Source organism: Dendrobium catenatum, unplaced genomic scaffold (genome assembly GCF_001605985.2).
Source record: "Dendrobium catenatum unplaced genomic scaffold, ASM160598v2 fragScaff_scaffold_1179, whole genome shotgun sequence".
NCBI classification, from domain to species: domain Eukaryota; kingdom Viridiplantae; phylum Streptophyta; class Magnoliopsida; order Asparagales; family Orchidaceae; genus Dendrobium; species Dendrobium catenatum.
In genome coordinates this window covers 917,046-933,800 of record NW_021319641.1, presented here as the reverse complement: position 1 = coordinate 933,800, position 16,755 = coordinate 917,046, and the positions used below count along the sequence as shown (strand labels likewise).

At 33.3% G+C, this 16,755-nt stretch overlaps 1 protein-coding gene across 1 annotated transcript; it reads right to left on the bottom strand.

Annotated features, from left to right (window-relative positions):
* Positions 1-793: 793 nt before the first annotated feature.
* LOC110095096 (V-type proton ATPase catalytic subunit A) lies at positions 794-12,630 on the bottom strand. Its single transcript, XM_020820487.2, has 20 exons — positions 12,344-12,630; positions 8,952-9,078; positions 8,749-8,804; positions 8,610-8,666; positions 8,263-8,374; positions 8,117-8,154; positions 7,904-8,005; positions 7,715-7,771; positions 7,555-7,626; positions 7,314-7,415; positions 7,149-7,211; positions 6,927-7,059; positions 5,942-6,048; positions 4,369-4,563; positions 4,200-4,286; positions 3,119-3,223; positions 2,644-2,741; positions 2,476-2,554; positions 1,253-1,341; positions 794-908 (listed from the first exon to the last, which is right to left on the bottom strand). Exons 1-20 carry the CDS (start codon positions 12,413-12,415, stop codon positions 794-796), a joined length of 1,866 nt encoding a protein of 621 aa, XP_020676146.1. The 5' UTR covers positions 12,416-12,630.
* Between the last annotated feature and the right edge of the window lie 4,125 nt (positions 12,631-16,755).

Below are 16,755 nucleotides of genomic sequence, written 5' to 3'. Positions count from 1 at the left end.
GATGCAAGTAAAAAAACATTACATTATATTTGTCATCAAATCCATTAGAAAGGAGCACAAATCCCTCTACCTCGAGAAAAGCTGACGTTTACAAAATAGGCTAGAGTACAATTGAGATTTTTTCTTTTTTAATGCATTCAATTCCTCTTCAGACACTTTAAAATTATATTCAGTGATATTTAAAATTTTTAACATAACTTATTCAAAGAAAATAAAAATATTTATGAGCATTTGATTCATTATTAAATTTTGAAGGCAATTATATCATAAGTTTATTATTTTGACATAAAAAATGAAGACATTTACAAACTTTCTTATGAAATACATAAAACTCAAGGCCACGAAGATGATGAATTAACTTAAAAAAAAAAACAAGCGACTAATACCACTTGTCAGTTAGTTCTGAGGATGTTTTGACACAATATTGTTCTTTTTTTTAAATGTAAAGATGCTCAAATAAACGACAAAATAAAGTAAATTAAAACAATACCATTAAAACCAAGGTATGATGAAAGTAGCTCACCATAATCTCATTCTCAGTTATACAGAAAATACAATAATATACTACTCCTCTCCTCCATAAATTTTTCCTTATTTTAAGATGAACAATAAAAAGAAGGCGTGTATAGGTTTAAAATCAAAGCTTAAGAGGGAGCAGCAAATACACTTTGGTTTGGTCTACCCAAATTATTACATAGATACTAATCAATAAGCATCATATATAAAAACAGCAAGCTGAAATAGGCGAGATAACTTAAATATCAGAAGAGAAAATATCTACCTGCCGTCCCCTCTACCTCCTCTCATCCTCCAGATTGCTGAATCCAATTGTCAGATCTTCATACAGTTTCTTGAATTTTGCAGAAAGGGCATCCTCACCCTCCGCAGGATCTTCAAATTTCTGTGATCTGCAGCATTTAACAAAATAGTGATGAACTGCTGATTAATAAAAAAAATTATAATCTCAAAACATATTTGTATTCATCAGGATCAAATATCTATACTACTGGCATCTCTTAGAAAACTCGAACAAAGGGATTTACATAAAACCACAATTCTATATTCATAAACATTAAAAAAAAAACACAATAAATATTATACTTGACAGGTCCCAAGTCCTGAACGAGAAAAATTGAGGATTATAGCAGTCATCGTAAAAAACTTGTCAAGAATCTTCACATACTAAACATTAAAAAAATGAAAAATATTGTAAAATTGAATTTATGGAAATCCTGTGGCAAAGGAAACTTACACCAGCCTGTAGAAAAGGTCACCAAGCTGATGCTTGATTAAGCTATATGTTATCTTGTGGCCATCTGAGCCAGCAGCCCGTTCAACAGCCTGTAAGATTACCACAGCATCAAGGAATATGATGTCTAATAAGTATAGATAAAAAAAAAAAATTACACGCACATGTAAGGGTAAGCGCAACCATCCTTGCTCATAGATAATGATAGTTTTTTTTTTTTTTTTTTTTGCAATTTTATTTTGATTTATTTTTCGATCATACAACATTCAATTGAAAATTCAAGAAATGAAACTGTGCTCTGAACCATGAAAAATAATAGGATGCAAATTTTCAAGAATGATGTCAGCGTCCATACATTTAAATAAACTTTTGAGCATATACAATACAATATCTATAAGAGTTTCAATGGCTTTCAATTCCATGCAAATTAGTGGTGCATGGTACTTCTTACAGGGGCATTCATTACATGCTGTTTATTTTTCATCAAGTCTGATCAACAGTCAAATATTTATTTAAAAAATAATAAAATAAAATCACCAAGTTATTTTCAAGCTGTACTCCATCATTGCTAATTTTGATGTCTTATTATATTATTGTAATTAACTTCAAAAAAATCTGTGTGCAAAATAAGCCTTTCCAAATAATAGTATACATAAATATATATAGAGAGAGAAAGAGAGCACTTCTCTACTAAAAGGAGAATTGTCATGCTTCACCCAATTAAACTTTATAACCTTTCAATTGCAAGATTAATGATTCTCCTTCACATCATTAAAATGTGGCATACATGATTTCAAGAAATTTTTTAACTTACTTGATCATCAATTGAATGCATCAAAATTTTCACAATGGATGGCTCCAATTAAATGAGAAAACAATTGAGTTTGAAGTGTAAAGATATTCAAATGACTTGGAATCTAGTTCATGGGTTGATATCTTTACATATATTGAATTGTTTTTATCAATGAAATGCATCAGTAAAACTAAAGTTGAAGAAGTTATTCTACTATATGTCGTGTTATTGGATCAATTTGGTTACATATGCATATCAATTTGAAACTCCAGATTACACACTTACTAATCCAAGAAGACGAATTCCTAGTAATTTCCTAAACAGATATTAGAAAGCAAGCTAATTGAAGAGAAATAACCTTAAATCCAATTACCATAATTATGGCTAGCAAGTCAACAAACTAAAGATGTAGAACTGGAACCAAAAGACTAACCTGGTTTGCTAGAGTATGAAAATGGATGATATTTCTCATCATCCAAACGGACTTGTAGAATGGACAGAACTTATCATACCTATTGCAATAAATGCGAATGAAAAATAAAAACAATGACCAAACCATACGAGGAAGAGCACCAAAAAATGACAAGCCAGTTTATCTTACGGAGTAAAGGCATTCTGTGCGAGATAATCCTCCCTCAGAAGCTTCGCCGTTTCCAGAATAATTTTATCAGTTTCAGCCAAAGCATCTTTTCCCACAAGCTGTGCGAGGAAGAGAGTTAAAAATAAAATAAAAAATGACACTTATAGCACAAAGGACGAAATAAATGACAAGGCAGCTCTCAAACAACAACTGAATCCAATTCCCAGTTTTAGAACTTTCATTGAACCTGTAGAAAAACCCAGGTGAAGAAGTTGAAAAAAAAAATTTCAAATGTGAAATATTCATGGCAGTGTTTACTAGCCTCATCCTAACACTCATAAAAGTACAAAACAAATAAAAGAATGCCCTCTTCTGACCAATATCATATGATCAAGTGAAGGCCTTTGTCAAGAAACCATAAAAACAACATATAGCTAAACAAGGTTACAAAAGAAGATTGTGACAATGACTTCACTGCAGCAAAAAAAAAATATACCTGGACAATTTCATTCAAGTCATCTTCTCTCTGCAACACCTCTCGAGCTTTTGTTCTAATGTCAATAAAATCAGAGTCGAATTTCTCATAGAAAGATTCTAATGCCTGATATTACAAGGGCATTACTTCAGAGAACTGATTCTGCTGTATCAGTTGCAAATAAACATATATTAAGTAGAATAAGCTTAAGTGTAGGACTGCTTTATTGGTGGGATATGCTACTCCAATAACATATTTCAATTTAAAATCAGAAGCATACGACTACATATCTGTAAACCTTAAAAAAAAGAAGAATAACTAAAGTACAATAGGTAACTAGAAACCATAAAGAATGCAAGCAAACAAGAAGCTTGATAGTTCAAATGAAAATATATTTAGAAATCAGATACCATCCAAGTTGCTATAATCTTAGATAATTCATTTTATCACATTGATCCTAACTTTTTTTATCCTAGCTAGTATTATAATCACCTTTAGACTTAATCCTATCTACGTAATTATTTCAACTGAAATGTTCAAGAGGAGGATATGTAAATAGGATTTTAACAGAGAAAAACTATTTTAGCTATAGAACAATGTACAATAACAAATGCATGTTAGTATTTTGGGATCATTAACACAGTTGATTAAGCATGGTAGGCTCCTTGGAGAAATTAAAAAATTGCAAGGTAGCTCAAGAAAGAAAAAAAAAACAGAAACAGACATTTGCATTCCACTGCATAATTTACACATCATTGACTCCATTGTAAAATGCAAAGTGGAAAAAAAAAATAACGGAACCTATAAAAAAAGGACACAATGCATTCCTTTGCATGGATGGCAGAGAGTCGTATGCTCAGTGCTTCAATGGCATATGAACACCCTTCTAAACAGATGCCAAAATTAAGAATACATAATTCGGTTCCAGCAAAAGAAAATTTAGGCCATCCATAATAACTTTTCAAGAAAAATATTTTTAGGTTCCACCAGTTAGTAAATGAAATTTCTAAAAAATTTTAACCAGAACGTATTCTTTCTACGAATCACCATTAAAAGCATGCTCTACCAAAAAAATACATCAAACAAAAGAAATCAAACCAACCTTTGTATACTTGGAATATGATATAAGCCAATTCACTGATGGAAAATGCTTCCTCTGAGCTAGTTTCTTATCCAGTCCCCAAAAGACCTGGAAATGTAAAATGCCATAGGATTCACTGTAACAAAACTATTAACTAGTTAAATGAACTAATATTAATGGCAATAATCACCTGAACAATACCAAGAGTTGCAGATGTTACAGGATCTGAAAAATCACCACCTGGAGGTGACACGGCACCAACAATTGTAACGCTACCAGTGCGGTCTGGACCACCAAGACATTTCACTTTCCCAGCACGTTCATAGAAGGAAGCCAATCGTGCTGCTAGATATGCAGGATAACCACTATCTGCTGGCATTTCAGCCTGAGTACACATTGTCCAACATAAATTTAAAAAAAAATAAAAAAAGCACATAAATATCATCAATCAAGTAACAGAAACAAACGAATCAAAGAAGAAGAAATATTAGATAACACAAAATAATAAATATAGAAAATCGACACATAAATTAATATATTTCTTTAGAGTATTCCTAATGTATCAAGGATGAATGAATACAATACAAATATATTTAGTTTGACAAAATAACCGGTTTCTAATGTTCTCCACAAGCTACTGACCAAAATTATATTTACTATCATGGGAAGATGTTAGATCGGTCCCAACTGGAGGGCCGGATTGATTCTATAGTATATATATTTGAGGCAGAACTGACTTCTGCTAGGGATGATTGCCCACCCTTTTGGGTGGGGCCCAAGGGAAATTTTGAATAGGAGAAAAGGAGGAGGTTAGGAGGGAAAGGCAAAATAGGAGGGCTATTGGGGATTTGGAAAATTGTAGTTTTCCATAAGTAGGTTGTTTCCTTAGGGTTAGGATTATGACTTGTTTGTTGAATTTAGATTGTCCTTAGGTTGATTGAGCTCTAGCCGGCAACTAGGGATTTGGGAGAGACCAATCTTCCTCTCCAATTGAAAATCCATTGTATATTGTTTGTTTTTCTTCCATATATCATCAATTAAAAAGGTTTTTCTTCTTATTCCCCATAATTCTTCTTGTGGATTGTGTTTGGAATTGTTGATATTAAAATTCAGCCAAGGGTTCTTTGACTTCTACAAGCCCTCTCCAGGGCAATGTAGTTATATAAATGTCGAGCTTGTTCACGAACTTCAAATGATATTGTTCGCGAACATAAATGAGCCGAACGCATTAGTGTTCAAGTTTGTTTATTTAAGAATCGAGTATTTAAAATATTGTTCAAGTTTGTTTGTTTAACTAATTAAACGATCACAAACGAGCTTTAATCGAACCGAACAACGAGTAGCTCGTCGAACGTTTGGTTCGCTTGCAGCCCTAGATTGCTGAAATGAAAATTTAGCCAGGGGTTCTTTGACTTCTACAAGCACTTCCTATCATAAGATTAGAAAAGAATATTTCCGCACAACATAAGGAGATAAAAACAGAGTTAAAAAAACATGTCTTTATGTTCTTTTACTTGTCAATAATTTAGTCAATACAACTACGGGATTGAGATGCCAAGTTTTCACTGTCCATAAAACGGATTAATAGCATGAAATATAAAATTAGATAATTTAAATATATCAACAGACACATAGAACAACTGGATATCAATAATGTAAATGAAAATAATGAAATTAAAACACATTCAAACGTTAAACTAAAAATATAATGTAAAGAAACAACAATAAATCATAATTTGATCCAGATATTAAAAAAGGAGTACCAATCTTCCAGATATTTCACGCAAAGCTTCTGCCCAGCGAGACGTTGAATCAGCCATCATGCTAACATTGTAACCCATATCTCTAAAATATTCAGCTATTGTGATGCCTGAAGATACCAAAAAATGGCTAATTGAGAGAAAATAGCAAAGAAGCAACAAATGAATACTGGAAAAAAATAGTTTTTCCAAACAATATATAAGAATGGCAAAGCATAGGCTTCCATAGATAATTAAGTCTTATGGTACTAATCGAAATGAAAACTGGGATTAGGATATGTTTGCATTTTTTAAACCAAAAAAAAGGAAGAATGCAATGGAGAAAGAAAGTTAAAACCACCCAAATTCAAAATTATCTTAAGTGCATTTCAAAGCAATAGCCTACGCATATAAAATCCATTACTATGGTCACATAAAACGGCAGCCTTGCGATGACCCGGTTAGGAGAGTAGAGGTATTAGATTTGACTTATGTTAAGAAAGGTAGGGGTAGACCTAAAAAGACTTGGTTAGAAAATATTAGGAATGACCTTTCTTTATTAGATTTAAACGAGAATTTGACTTTTAATAGGACACAATGGAGAAAAAGGATTCATGTAGCCGACCCCACGTAGTGGGATAAAAGCTTGATGTTGTTGTTGTTGTTGTATTTGAATCATTAGTAACTCTGTGGAGCTTAACACTGAGATTCGGTTCAAAAGAGCTTAACACTGTCATTTGGTTCAATATTGCAGACGAATAGACGAATAAACCAATAGTCCTGCACATCTCCTTCAAGTGCATGTGGAAGAGAGAACAACAATGGTCATTTTCACAAAGGGAAAAGTACTCAAGTTTTCACAAGTTCAAAACAGCCAAAAATAACAGAATTGGCTCTGTTAAGCAAAAAATATTAGCATAACAGAAAAATCCTATAAGCACTCATAAATTCAACTAATTTTGATGAATTGTCGGGTATGTAAATCCAACAGCTAGATCAAAATGTTTACCCGTATAAATTGAGGCCTCACGAGCAGCCACAGGCATGTTGGAAGTGTTGGCCACAAGTGTAGTTCGTTTCATTACAGATTCTTCACGACCATCAGGCAGTGTCATGGTTAATTGAGGAAAATCCATGAGCACCTGGTTTAAAAAGATTTTAATCATATATGGTGTTAAAATTAACTAAAAGATAATTTGATTATAAAGAAGTATATTGCAAAGAGTAAAACCTCTGCCATCTCATTTCCTCTTTCTCCACAGCCCACATAGACCACTGTGTCAGAATTAGAGTACTGCACATCGTAAATGAGAATAATCACATAAATAGACAAGCAAAATAGTTTTCCATATCAAAAAATAAAAACAAAAAGAAAGCAACAATGTGATCTTGGTACCTTGGAAAGTGCTTGACTAATAACAGTTTTACCACAACCAAAAGCTCCAGGAATAGCACAAGTTCCTCCAAGGACAGAGGGAAAAAGGGCGTCAAGAACACGCTGAAACATCCACATGTTCATGATTAAGAATCAGGATGACACAAAATCGTGCACATCACATACAAGAAATAAACTTGTTCATGATTAAGAATCAGGATGACACAAAATCGTGCACATCACATACAAGAAATAAACTTACTTGCCCAGTTAAGAGAGGCGTATCCGCAGCAAGCTTTGATGCAACAGGTCTTGGTGAACGGACTGGCCATGTCTACATGGTGCATTGAAATAAGCATCCCAAACTACTGAATAGTTTTCCTAGATAGATAGAATTTTTGCAGTAGATGATTATAACAAACCTGAAGCATATTAATCTCCTTTTTCACACCCTGAAACTCAAGTTCAAGCACAGTATCCTGCAAATGTAGAATACAAAAATGCCAAAATTAGGAGAAATATTGCAATAAGTAGAAATAACTAAATGCCTTAAGAAAGAAAAAACTGGTGAGGGCACGGCTGTTGGGATGAAATTGGCGGTGGCTATGAACCTTTAAGCTGTATTGACCAGGTGGAGCGATGTATGAAATTTTTCCCATAGAGCCAGGAGGAAGTGCAACGTGATGTTGCATCAAAGTATTTTCAAAGACAGTCTACATCATAAAGTCAATAGGTAAGCATTCAATAAAACAAAATAAAGGAAAAAGAAAAAAAACAGACTAAAACAAGCAAAATCACCATAGCATATCAGCAATATAACTTACAGCATATAAATCCCCACCAGTTAGATGATCTCCAACAACTGGGACATGAAAGAGAATAAATGAGATAGTTAAGCTATTATTAGCTCACTGATACACACAAAAACTAGTAAGAGGAATCTATTCATTTCAGCCAATTTAAAAGTTACCAAACTTTTTTGGCTCAAAGTCCCACAAGATATCTTTGTCAAGAGCAGGAACCGCAACCCCGCGAGGGATATACACGTCACCGGATTTAATTGCAATAGTTTTTAGAGGTCTCTGCAAAAGAATAAGAAAATCATTCCATATGAATGTCAAAGAAAAATGAATTACAAATCCTGTACCTAAAATAATATAAGATCAAAGCGAGTGGAAACATTTAAAACTAATCAAAGTGATAAATGGCATAAAAACATCACAAAAGCGCAAATCCTAAGTGCTTTAATGCAATTAATAAACAATTTCTACTGTTAGACCTTTTCAATTTGCAAAATAAATAGAAAGATAAGCTAACCTGAATTCCGTCAAAAATGTTCCCTAATATCCCAGGCCCCAGCTCAACTGAAAGAGGCTGCAAATTATTAAAAAATAAAAAATCAAGAAAATTTCAAGCAAAATAAAAATACTGAAGATAAAGATCTCCAAAAATTAACCTTGCGAGTTCGCAAAACAGGGTCATTCACCATTAATCCAGCTGTTTCTTCATAAACTGTCATCCAGTGGAACAACAAGCTTTGTGATTTTGTTCATTTTCTTTACAACCCAGCATAAAATTGCCGCAGGAAAGAGTTGAAACTTTAAAGCAACCAAAAGGACTGATGTACGGGTACATGATAAGCTATATTATATTCCATACCTTGAATGGTGGCGGAATCTCCCTCCAACCTGATGATTTCCCCAATAAGGTTGTCATGACCAACTCGAACCAGTTCATACATTGCTGCTCCTCCCATTCCATCTGCCACCACAACTGGACCTGATACCTAAACGATCATGTGTAAATAGTTCCAAGTGAAAAGAAAATCAGACGTGAGGCCTGCTTTATGAGATTACGACTATTTATATAAGTAAACAGTCAACAATGTTACATAAGTAAACAGGCACATGACAAAAGCATATTTTAATGAATGTTTCGATATAAAATACAAAAGAAGGATGACGGAGTTCATATCCAATAAAGCATTAATGTTAATCTATTGGATGTGCCAGTAAGTAATAGAATAAACTCTGACAAAGTCCATGCTGAACTGATTGCAGGTTACTAGCAAATCTTGTTGACTTTCAATATTCCCACAAATTGTGCAAACTGGATGATGTGAGGCTAGTCCTTAAAACCTAATAAAGATCAATACAGCCATTCGGAAGTAGCCCTTATCTTTGTCATCTATTACCACCGTAAGCCAAAATTAGTATAAAGTGCCAGACAAGATAATAGAAACCATTTTTATTTTCTTTCTGACCTAAAAAAGACCTAGGAAGTTGTTAGCTCAAGGCATATAACAAAACTATGCAACAAAGAATGTGGAAAAATAAAAGAAGAAGGCCAAAATAAATACAGTCTCATTCATCATCTAGACTATAAAACTGACATGAACAAAACAAAGTGTTGGAAGTTTAAAGCGCAATGAGAATTAAGAGAAACTAAAGCATGGGAAAGAGAATATCAAACAAAGAAATATTTGGATGCTTTCGATAATACTAATAAAGAAATATCTATTAGTGTTACATCAATGGCTAAAAAAGTTTTCAAAAGCTTCCAACCACGGTCACAGAGAACGATGATAATGATCTCAAATAACTTGACTGGTCCCAAAATGAGATGGTTTAATGAAAAGCCTTTTTGCAGCTTTCGGATGGTGATGGTGAGATAGATGGCTTAGTGATAGAAATTTTACGGCAATGATGCAAAATAAATACTTGGATAGTGCTAAGGTTCTTACTTGTTTAAGAGACTTTTCAAACTTCAACCTATTATTAGGTGTTCTTGAAGGTTTCAACCAAGTTGAGTTTGATGATTGGAGAGAGGGCAAGGTGAGAGTGAGATTTATGGAAACTAGAATTAGATTGATGATGTCTATAATTTACCTTTATTTGGATGATGGCTTCCAGCACTTCTTACACCTTTGTAGTTATTTTCTACTAATTCCTTCTACTTTTGGAATTAATTCCACCTCTTTTTAGATTTTACAGGTAGAGAGATAAAATGGGAAGAGATTCTAGAGAGAATTAGGAAAAAGAGTATCGGAGGTATGGCTGGCCGCTAACATTTAGCTAGAGAGTATGACATCCATCCCCTTTCAGAGAGAGAGAGGGAATATTGTGAAATTTCTAGCCATCACTTGAATTGTCAAAAAAAAAATAAGTATAAAAAAGACCTGATACTTTTATCCTTCCTAATGGTTCCAAAGTCTTCAACACCCCAATTTTGGATCATGCAAATCGTGTTGACTGAGCTTGCCTAGCATGGCAAGGTTGTTTCTTCTTCTAAGATTATATTTTTTGGTAAGGTGGCTACAGCTTAAAATTGTCTAGGTTGGCAAGGCAACTTATATGTGCTTCTAATGGCTACTTTTGGAAACCTTCTTTTCCACTTCTTGGAAGATGAAGGATGATTGTTGTTTTCTCTTGCAAAAAATAAAATGATATATAGATGTCATAGTTTGTCACCACTCTTATAAAATGCTTGGTTGTTGCTACAGGTTCCATTGATGGTGGAATAAACCTGTGGAATGCATGTTTTTTCCCTTTCATTAAAAATAGATATTTTTGCTCTCTGCTAGAGTACATAGCATCTCTCTACCATAAAAATGGGTTGTCAAAGATTGCACAACACATGGCTAAAATAACCACAACATAGATATATCTTGCTCGCTGATGGAAAATCTTATAGTGCCTATGATAGAGAACTATAACATAATTTGCCCGTCTCTATCTCCATTATTTCCAGCAGACCTAGCTCATAGATTCAAGTCGAATGGAATAATACTGAGCCAACAATGATCCTTTGAAACATGTCCATGTCATTCTCAATAGGTCACAGTTCTTGGATTCCTAGTTCCAACAAATCATTGCATGTGAGAATAATTGAAGATGTGCAAAAGAAATATTTGAGCATTAATATACTTGAAGATGGACAACTATGTCTCCAAGTGCTAAAGTTTCACTGGAACAATGAACTCCAAGCCTCCAACGTCAAATCCACTTTAACTGGAAAGATTTAGGGTTGGCAATCGCTTGGTATATTTTCCTTCACTCTCCTATCAATAGTTGGTGTGTCATAAGAATCTCAATCCTCTTCCCTAGGATACATTACTCTGTCCACAGTCTCCATAACTAGTACAAATAAAAATTATTCCAAGCTTGAAGGGTTGATTACCAAAGCAATATCACTTGAACAATGAGCTTTCCCACTAAATCCTTCACTCCGTTTAATACATCTTCTTCCCCTCGCTTATCCAACAGATAATCCTCTTATATTTGAATTTTTTGTCTAAGAGGGAGTAGAGATAAATAGAAAAAGGTTGTTTAAGTTATCATTGTGATCCTTTGTGTTCTTTGCAATACTCCAGAGAAATCCATGCAAATTACCATGCATTTTTTATTGTACAGTTTAGTATAGCCACATCTAGGTAGGCCAGATTCATCCAACTTGATCTGCCTCCTTGTACACCTGATCCACCCATGTGGATTTGCATGATTTAATGTCATTATTGGATAATCCAAATCTGGGTTAGATTAACCTCTTCTTGCTACATCCCCTGGATCCGCCCTTGAGCTTGGCTAGCCGAATTAGCCAAGTTCACAAATGGAAAAACCTCCTGAATCACTAATATAAAGGTTATGTTCTATAAGAGCGTGGCCCATGAAGAACTCGTATAAAGAGAGAAGCCCTCATTCACCCAGGTTAAATGGCATTGGCCAATTTCACGTAAAAATTGAGTCAGCAAATACCTATTATTATCAGTATAAATATTTTATTTTCATGTTTTACAAACGAAGGTCAAAGTGTCAAACAACCAACGCGTTACGGTCCAAACTTCAATAGATACTGTGCGCTTAGCATATGCCCACCAATGCATCCTAGATTCAAACGAATATAAAGAAAATTCAGACGAACCGACAGCATTTTGGACTCAAAAATACGTAAGCAAACTCAGTAATCGCCTCCACCAAAAATAGTTTAAATCCACCCAAATCCATCAATCTTCTGCAAATCAATCAATCAAAAACGGATTACGGAAACGATACCTTGCGGACGTATCCATACTCGCTCTCCTTCTCCGTATCCTCAAAGCTCGTAAGCCGATCTCCGTAGGCCATCCTCACTAATGAAGTTAGATCAGACCAAGGCGGTGATGAAGCGGACGCAAAACGGTACTCGCTACAAGCGAAAAATCAACAAAAAATATCCCTCCGCTTCGGGCGAGCGAAATGGAATCGTTAGGGTTTCGGATAGCAGGGGAGAGAGTGAGGTGGGAGGATGAGAGAAAGAGAGATCTGGAGGTCGGAGACGGAAAGAGGATAGGAAACGAATGATATTCATCTTATAAATAACAATATATTTGACACGTATCAAATTGTTTAAAAAAATCATTAATAATTTTATTATTTATAAATTAAATTAAAAAACATTAGTCGAAATATCGTAATCTAATTTTAATATGAATATGTTAAAAATTAACATTTTTTATGATATTTAATTTAATTATTACATATAATGATATAAATTTATTACTATTTTTTATTTTATCATATAATTTATGATAAATATTCCATCAATTATACTTTAAATATAATTAAAATATTAAGTATTAATTTTAAATTCATTATGATATTTTAACTAATTTTTCAGTTAAATTATATATTTAAAATAATTTAATAATATAAGAGAGAAAAAAATTATAATAAAAATTAACTATCATATATATATATATATATATATACACACACGTGCGAATATCGATGTATATTTAATTTAATATTTTTTAACTTGAATTAATTTTTTAAAAATTTATAGTAGAATTGAATGTCTCGATAGTTAAACTCAAACATAGGAAAAGTGATTCAATCTGAGACAGAATGAACTCAAAGTAAGCACTTGAAAAACAGTTATAAATTCTTAATATTAATTGGATGACCAAATGATCCAAATCAAACCTCTTAATATAATGAATCCAACGAGCCCAAGATCATTTGATTATAAGTATATGCATGATTTATAGATTGTTTAATATCTAATTAATATCATGAAACTCTCAATTATGCTTTAAATGTTAGATTTGGATTCTTTCATACTCATATTAGACCACTTTTGATATTGTTGGTTTTGACTCATAACGTTAATTTGAATATAAATTTGTTGAGATTGGAGTTAAGATGAACCTGAATTCAATTTTGAAAATTTTTCATTTAAATATGCATCAGGATTCGTATCCAATCAAAACATTTTTTTATAACTTGTGTGTGTAATGCTATTTCTTCGTACCTTCACTTAAAATTAAGTTTATGATTTTTGTACCCTTTGTACCCTCAAATCCTTAACATATAATAAGCTGTTATTTAATAAGGGAACTTACTTTGGTATGATGGTTGGGGGCTTTGGTTGCTAGCCAAAAGATCTTTGATTCTAAGCTTGTATATGTGTGTGTGAGTTGACCTTGATATGTCATCCAAAAAATTATCTTGATCGGGCACAAATCTCGATGCACAACAAGTTGGAAAGTTTCGAAATTAAAATTGGGATCATCTGAACTCCGATTTCAACAAACTTATAGTCGAATTGAGCGTCTAGAGAAATCAAACCCAACGACGCCAAATCCAACCCAATCCGAGCCCAAACTGGTTCAAATCAAGGATTAGAAGTGCTATTGGAAGGTTCGAACCATAATTTAGATTACTAAACGGTTTCCAAACATAACGTGCTTATAATCGAATCGAGCGACTCGATGAGACAAATCCAACGAGCCCAAGATCACCAAAATCATACATCACTAAGACATTCAAATGTTCATCAAACGGTCCATGATCAAGGAATTCAACATCAGTCGTCCATCCAACCACTCTCAAATTACCCTTGATCGCTCACCTATTTATGGGTCATATCACTCCATAAATCTATAAATAGACCACTTTTTCTCTTGAAAAGGAATCCAAGTAATAAGAGAATAAGAGAAGAGAATGAAGAGAAGGAAGAAGCTCCTCCTCGACCACCGCCGGAGTTTCGTCGGACCGCCGCCACAGTTTCGTCGAACCACCACTTGAGGCCCTCGCCTTCGTCAGACTACCACTTGAGGCTCTCACTTTCGCCGAACCACCACTTGAGACTATTGCCTTCGTCGGACCACCACTTGAGGCTCTTACCTTCGCCGGACCACCACTTGAGGCCCTCACCTTCGCCGGACCAACACCTGAGGCCCTCGCCTTCACCGGACCACCGCCTAAGGCCCTCACCTTCGCTGGATCACCACTTAAGAGCCTGAACTCCACCATACCAACACTTGAGGCCCTAAACTCCGTCAGACCATCAACTGATGCCTGAATTCTACCAAGTCAATGTCAGACTACCCCAACTTCAAAGTGACATCGAATTTAACACTAGACTTCAACCATATGGTTGACATTTGTAATCTGGTCGCCCTCAATGATGAGTCAACTCATTGTATTCAACTCAAATTCTTGTAAAATATTTTCAACTGGGCTAGGCCCCATGGGTTTTCCCCTTTCCAGAGTTTTCTACATTAAAAATCATATGTTCTTTGTGTGTGAGCTGGATATCCGTGCAACGCTAAGACGTAAAATTACAACTCTATCGCCGCGTATATTCTTGCCCGCAACAACCTTAATGGCTCAAATATCAAAAAACAAAAGTTATTACTTAATAATATAAATCATACTCATTTCAACAAAATAATATTCATATTACATCATTAATATTTAATTACGTACATGTTAAATTTTATACATCTTTGATTTTATCTAATAATCTAATTTATTTACTAATTTAAGTCATACTTCAAATGTTTCGAGATTAACTTTAGATACATTAAAATTCAGATGAATGTATTTATTCTTTTCCATAAATACCTAATTTCATCTATTAGAATTTTCATATCTTGAATACTCTTTTCTTATTTTGTGATGCCTCAATCTTCTTTTATTATCTTTCTCTTCTTCTTCCCCACATGCAACCCCAACCAATAATTCAGCCTTGAAGCATAAACTAGATTTAGTGTTTCAAAACAAATTGTTTTCATTAAAGATAAAAAATATAAAAAGTTTTATTTTGTTTACATTTACCTTAACTCAAGCCCTATAGGAGAGTGCAAAAACTTCATCCCTTCGATTCCAAGCCCTAATTGAAGGAACAAATTAGTGTCGTGACACATGACTTCTCCAACAACCTTTTCATTTATGTTCTAACAAAAATGTAGCAAATAACACATCTCTTTATCTTTTTTTTTTTTTTCTATGTTTTCTTTAGGTTTTATACACATTTCTCTTATCATGATAGGACACAGTGTCCACTATCTTCTCATTCAATATTAACTAATTCTCAGCTTCAATAAGTCATTCAGCTCCCTCAAATAATAGTGGTCACATATGTTGGAAGACTTCGAATATATTATCATACTAGTTGCAAGTTGAGATATTGAGTCTTTGAGCAATAATGTCATATTGGTAATCACATTGCTGTTCACAATCATTATCATGACCAAACCCGATATAATTCTCATATTCTAATGGATTATACTAGATCAAATGTATGATCGATTAATTTCCTATATTTTATTATTGGAGAGATTTTTTTTTATTCATGTAATTCACATATAGAGCCTACTAAAATGTATCAATGCATAAAATAAAATATCGTCCAAAATATAAATACAAATATTCATTCATCTCAAAGCATATATATAATAATCATGGTTCATCATTTCTTCATATGTATATATTTAATCATCATGATCAATGAGGGAGCCAGGATTTTTTTCTCGTGGGAGCATCATTGATTTTAATGAAACCTGCAACCCTTTTCATCCGGGCTTGTGACCAGCATTATCGGTTTTAGGTTTTTTTTTTTAATTGAAGACCTTAAAACGATTGCATCAAAATCAAGTTTAGAATGAGTTTGTTTGGATTTTGCAGTATTATCACGTACGTCTGCTTCACTTTTTCTTTTAAAATATTTCACCATATCAAATATTTTATATATATATTAAAATATTTGATTTTATCATATCCAAATATGATGGTTAAAAAAAAAACTTAAATCAAATATTGTAATCCTTCCAACATAGTTCTCGACTATAATATATTTGAATCACTTTTATAAACTACTTATGAACAAAGAAAATTAAAATGTGATAATCAGCTTAATTCAACATCAATTATTTTAAATGTGAAAATCAAAATCTAAATGTGAAATTATAAATCATTTTAAATTATAATGCAAATAATTTGATTTAAAAAAAAAAATCATCAGAATGTGTTCCGCTAGCTCTCATCTTTCTGATCTAGCTTATTAATGTGAAAATTAAAATCTAAAAAAAAAATATTCACTTTTCAACTTGACACAAGTTGTCACTTTGCAACTTTGGTAATTTGGTTCTTCTTAGCTTGAGGCCTAGAGCAATTAGAAGAGAGAGAGAGAGGAGAAAAAT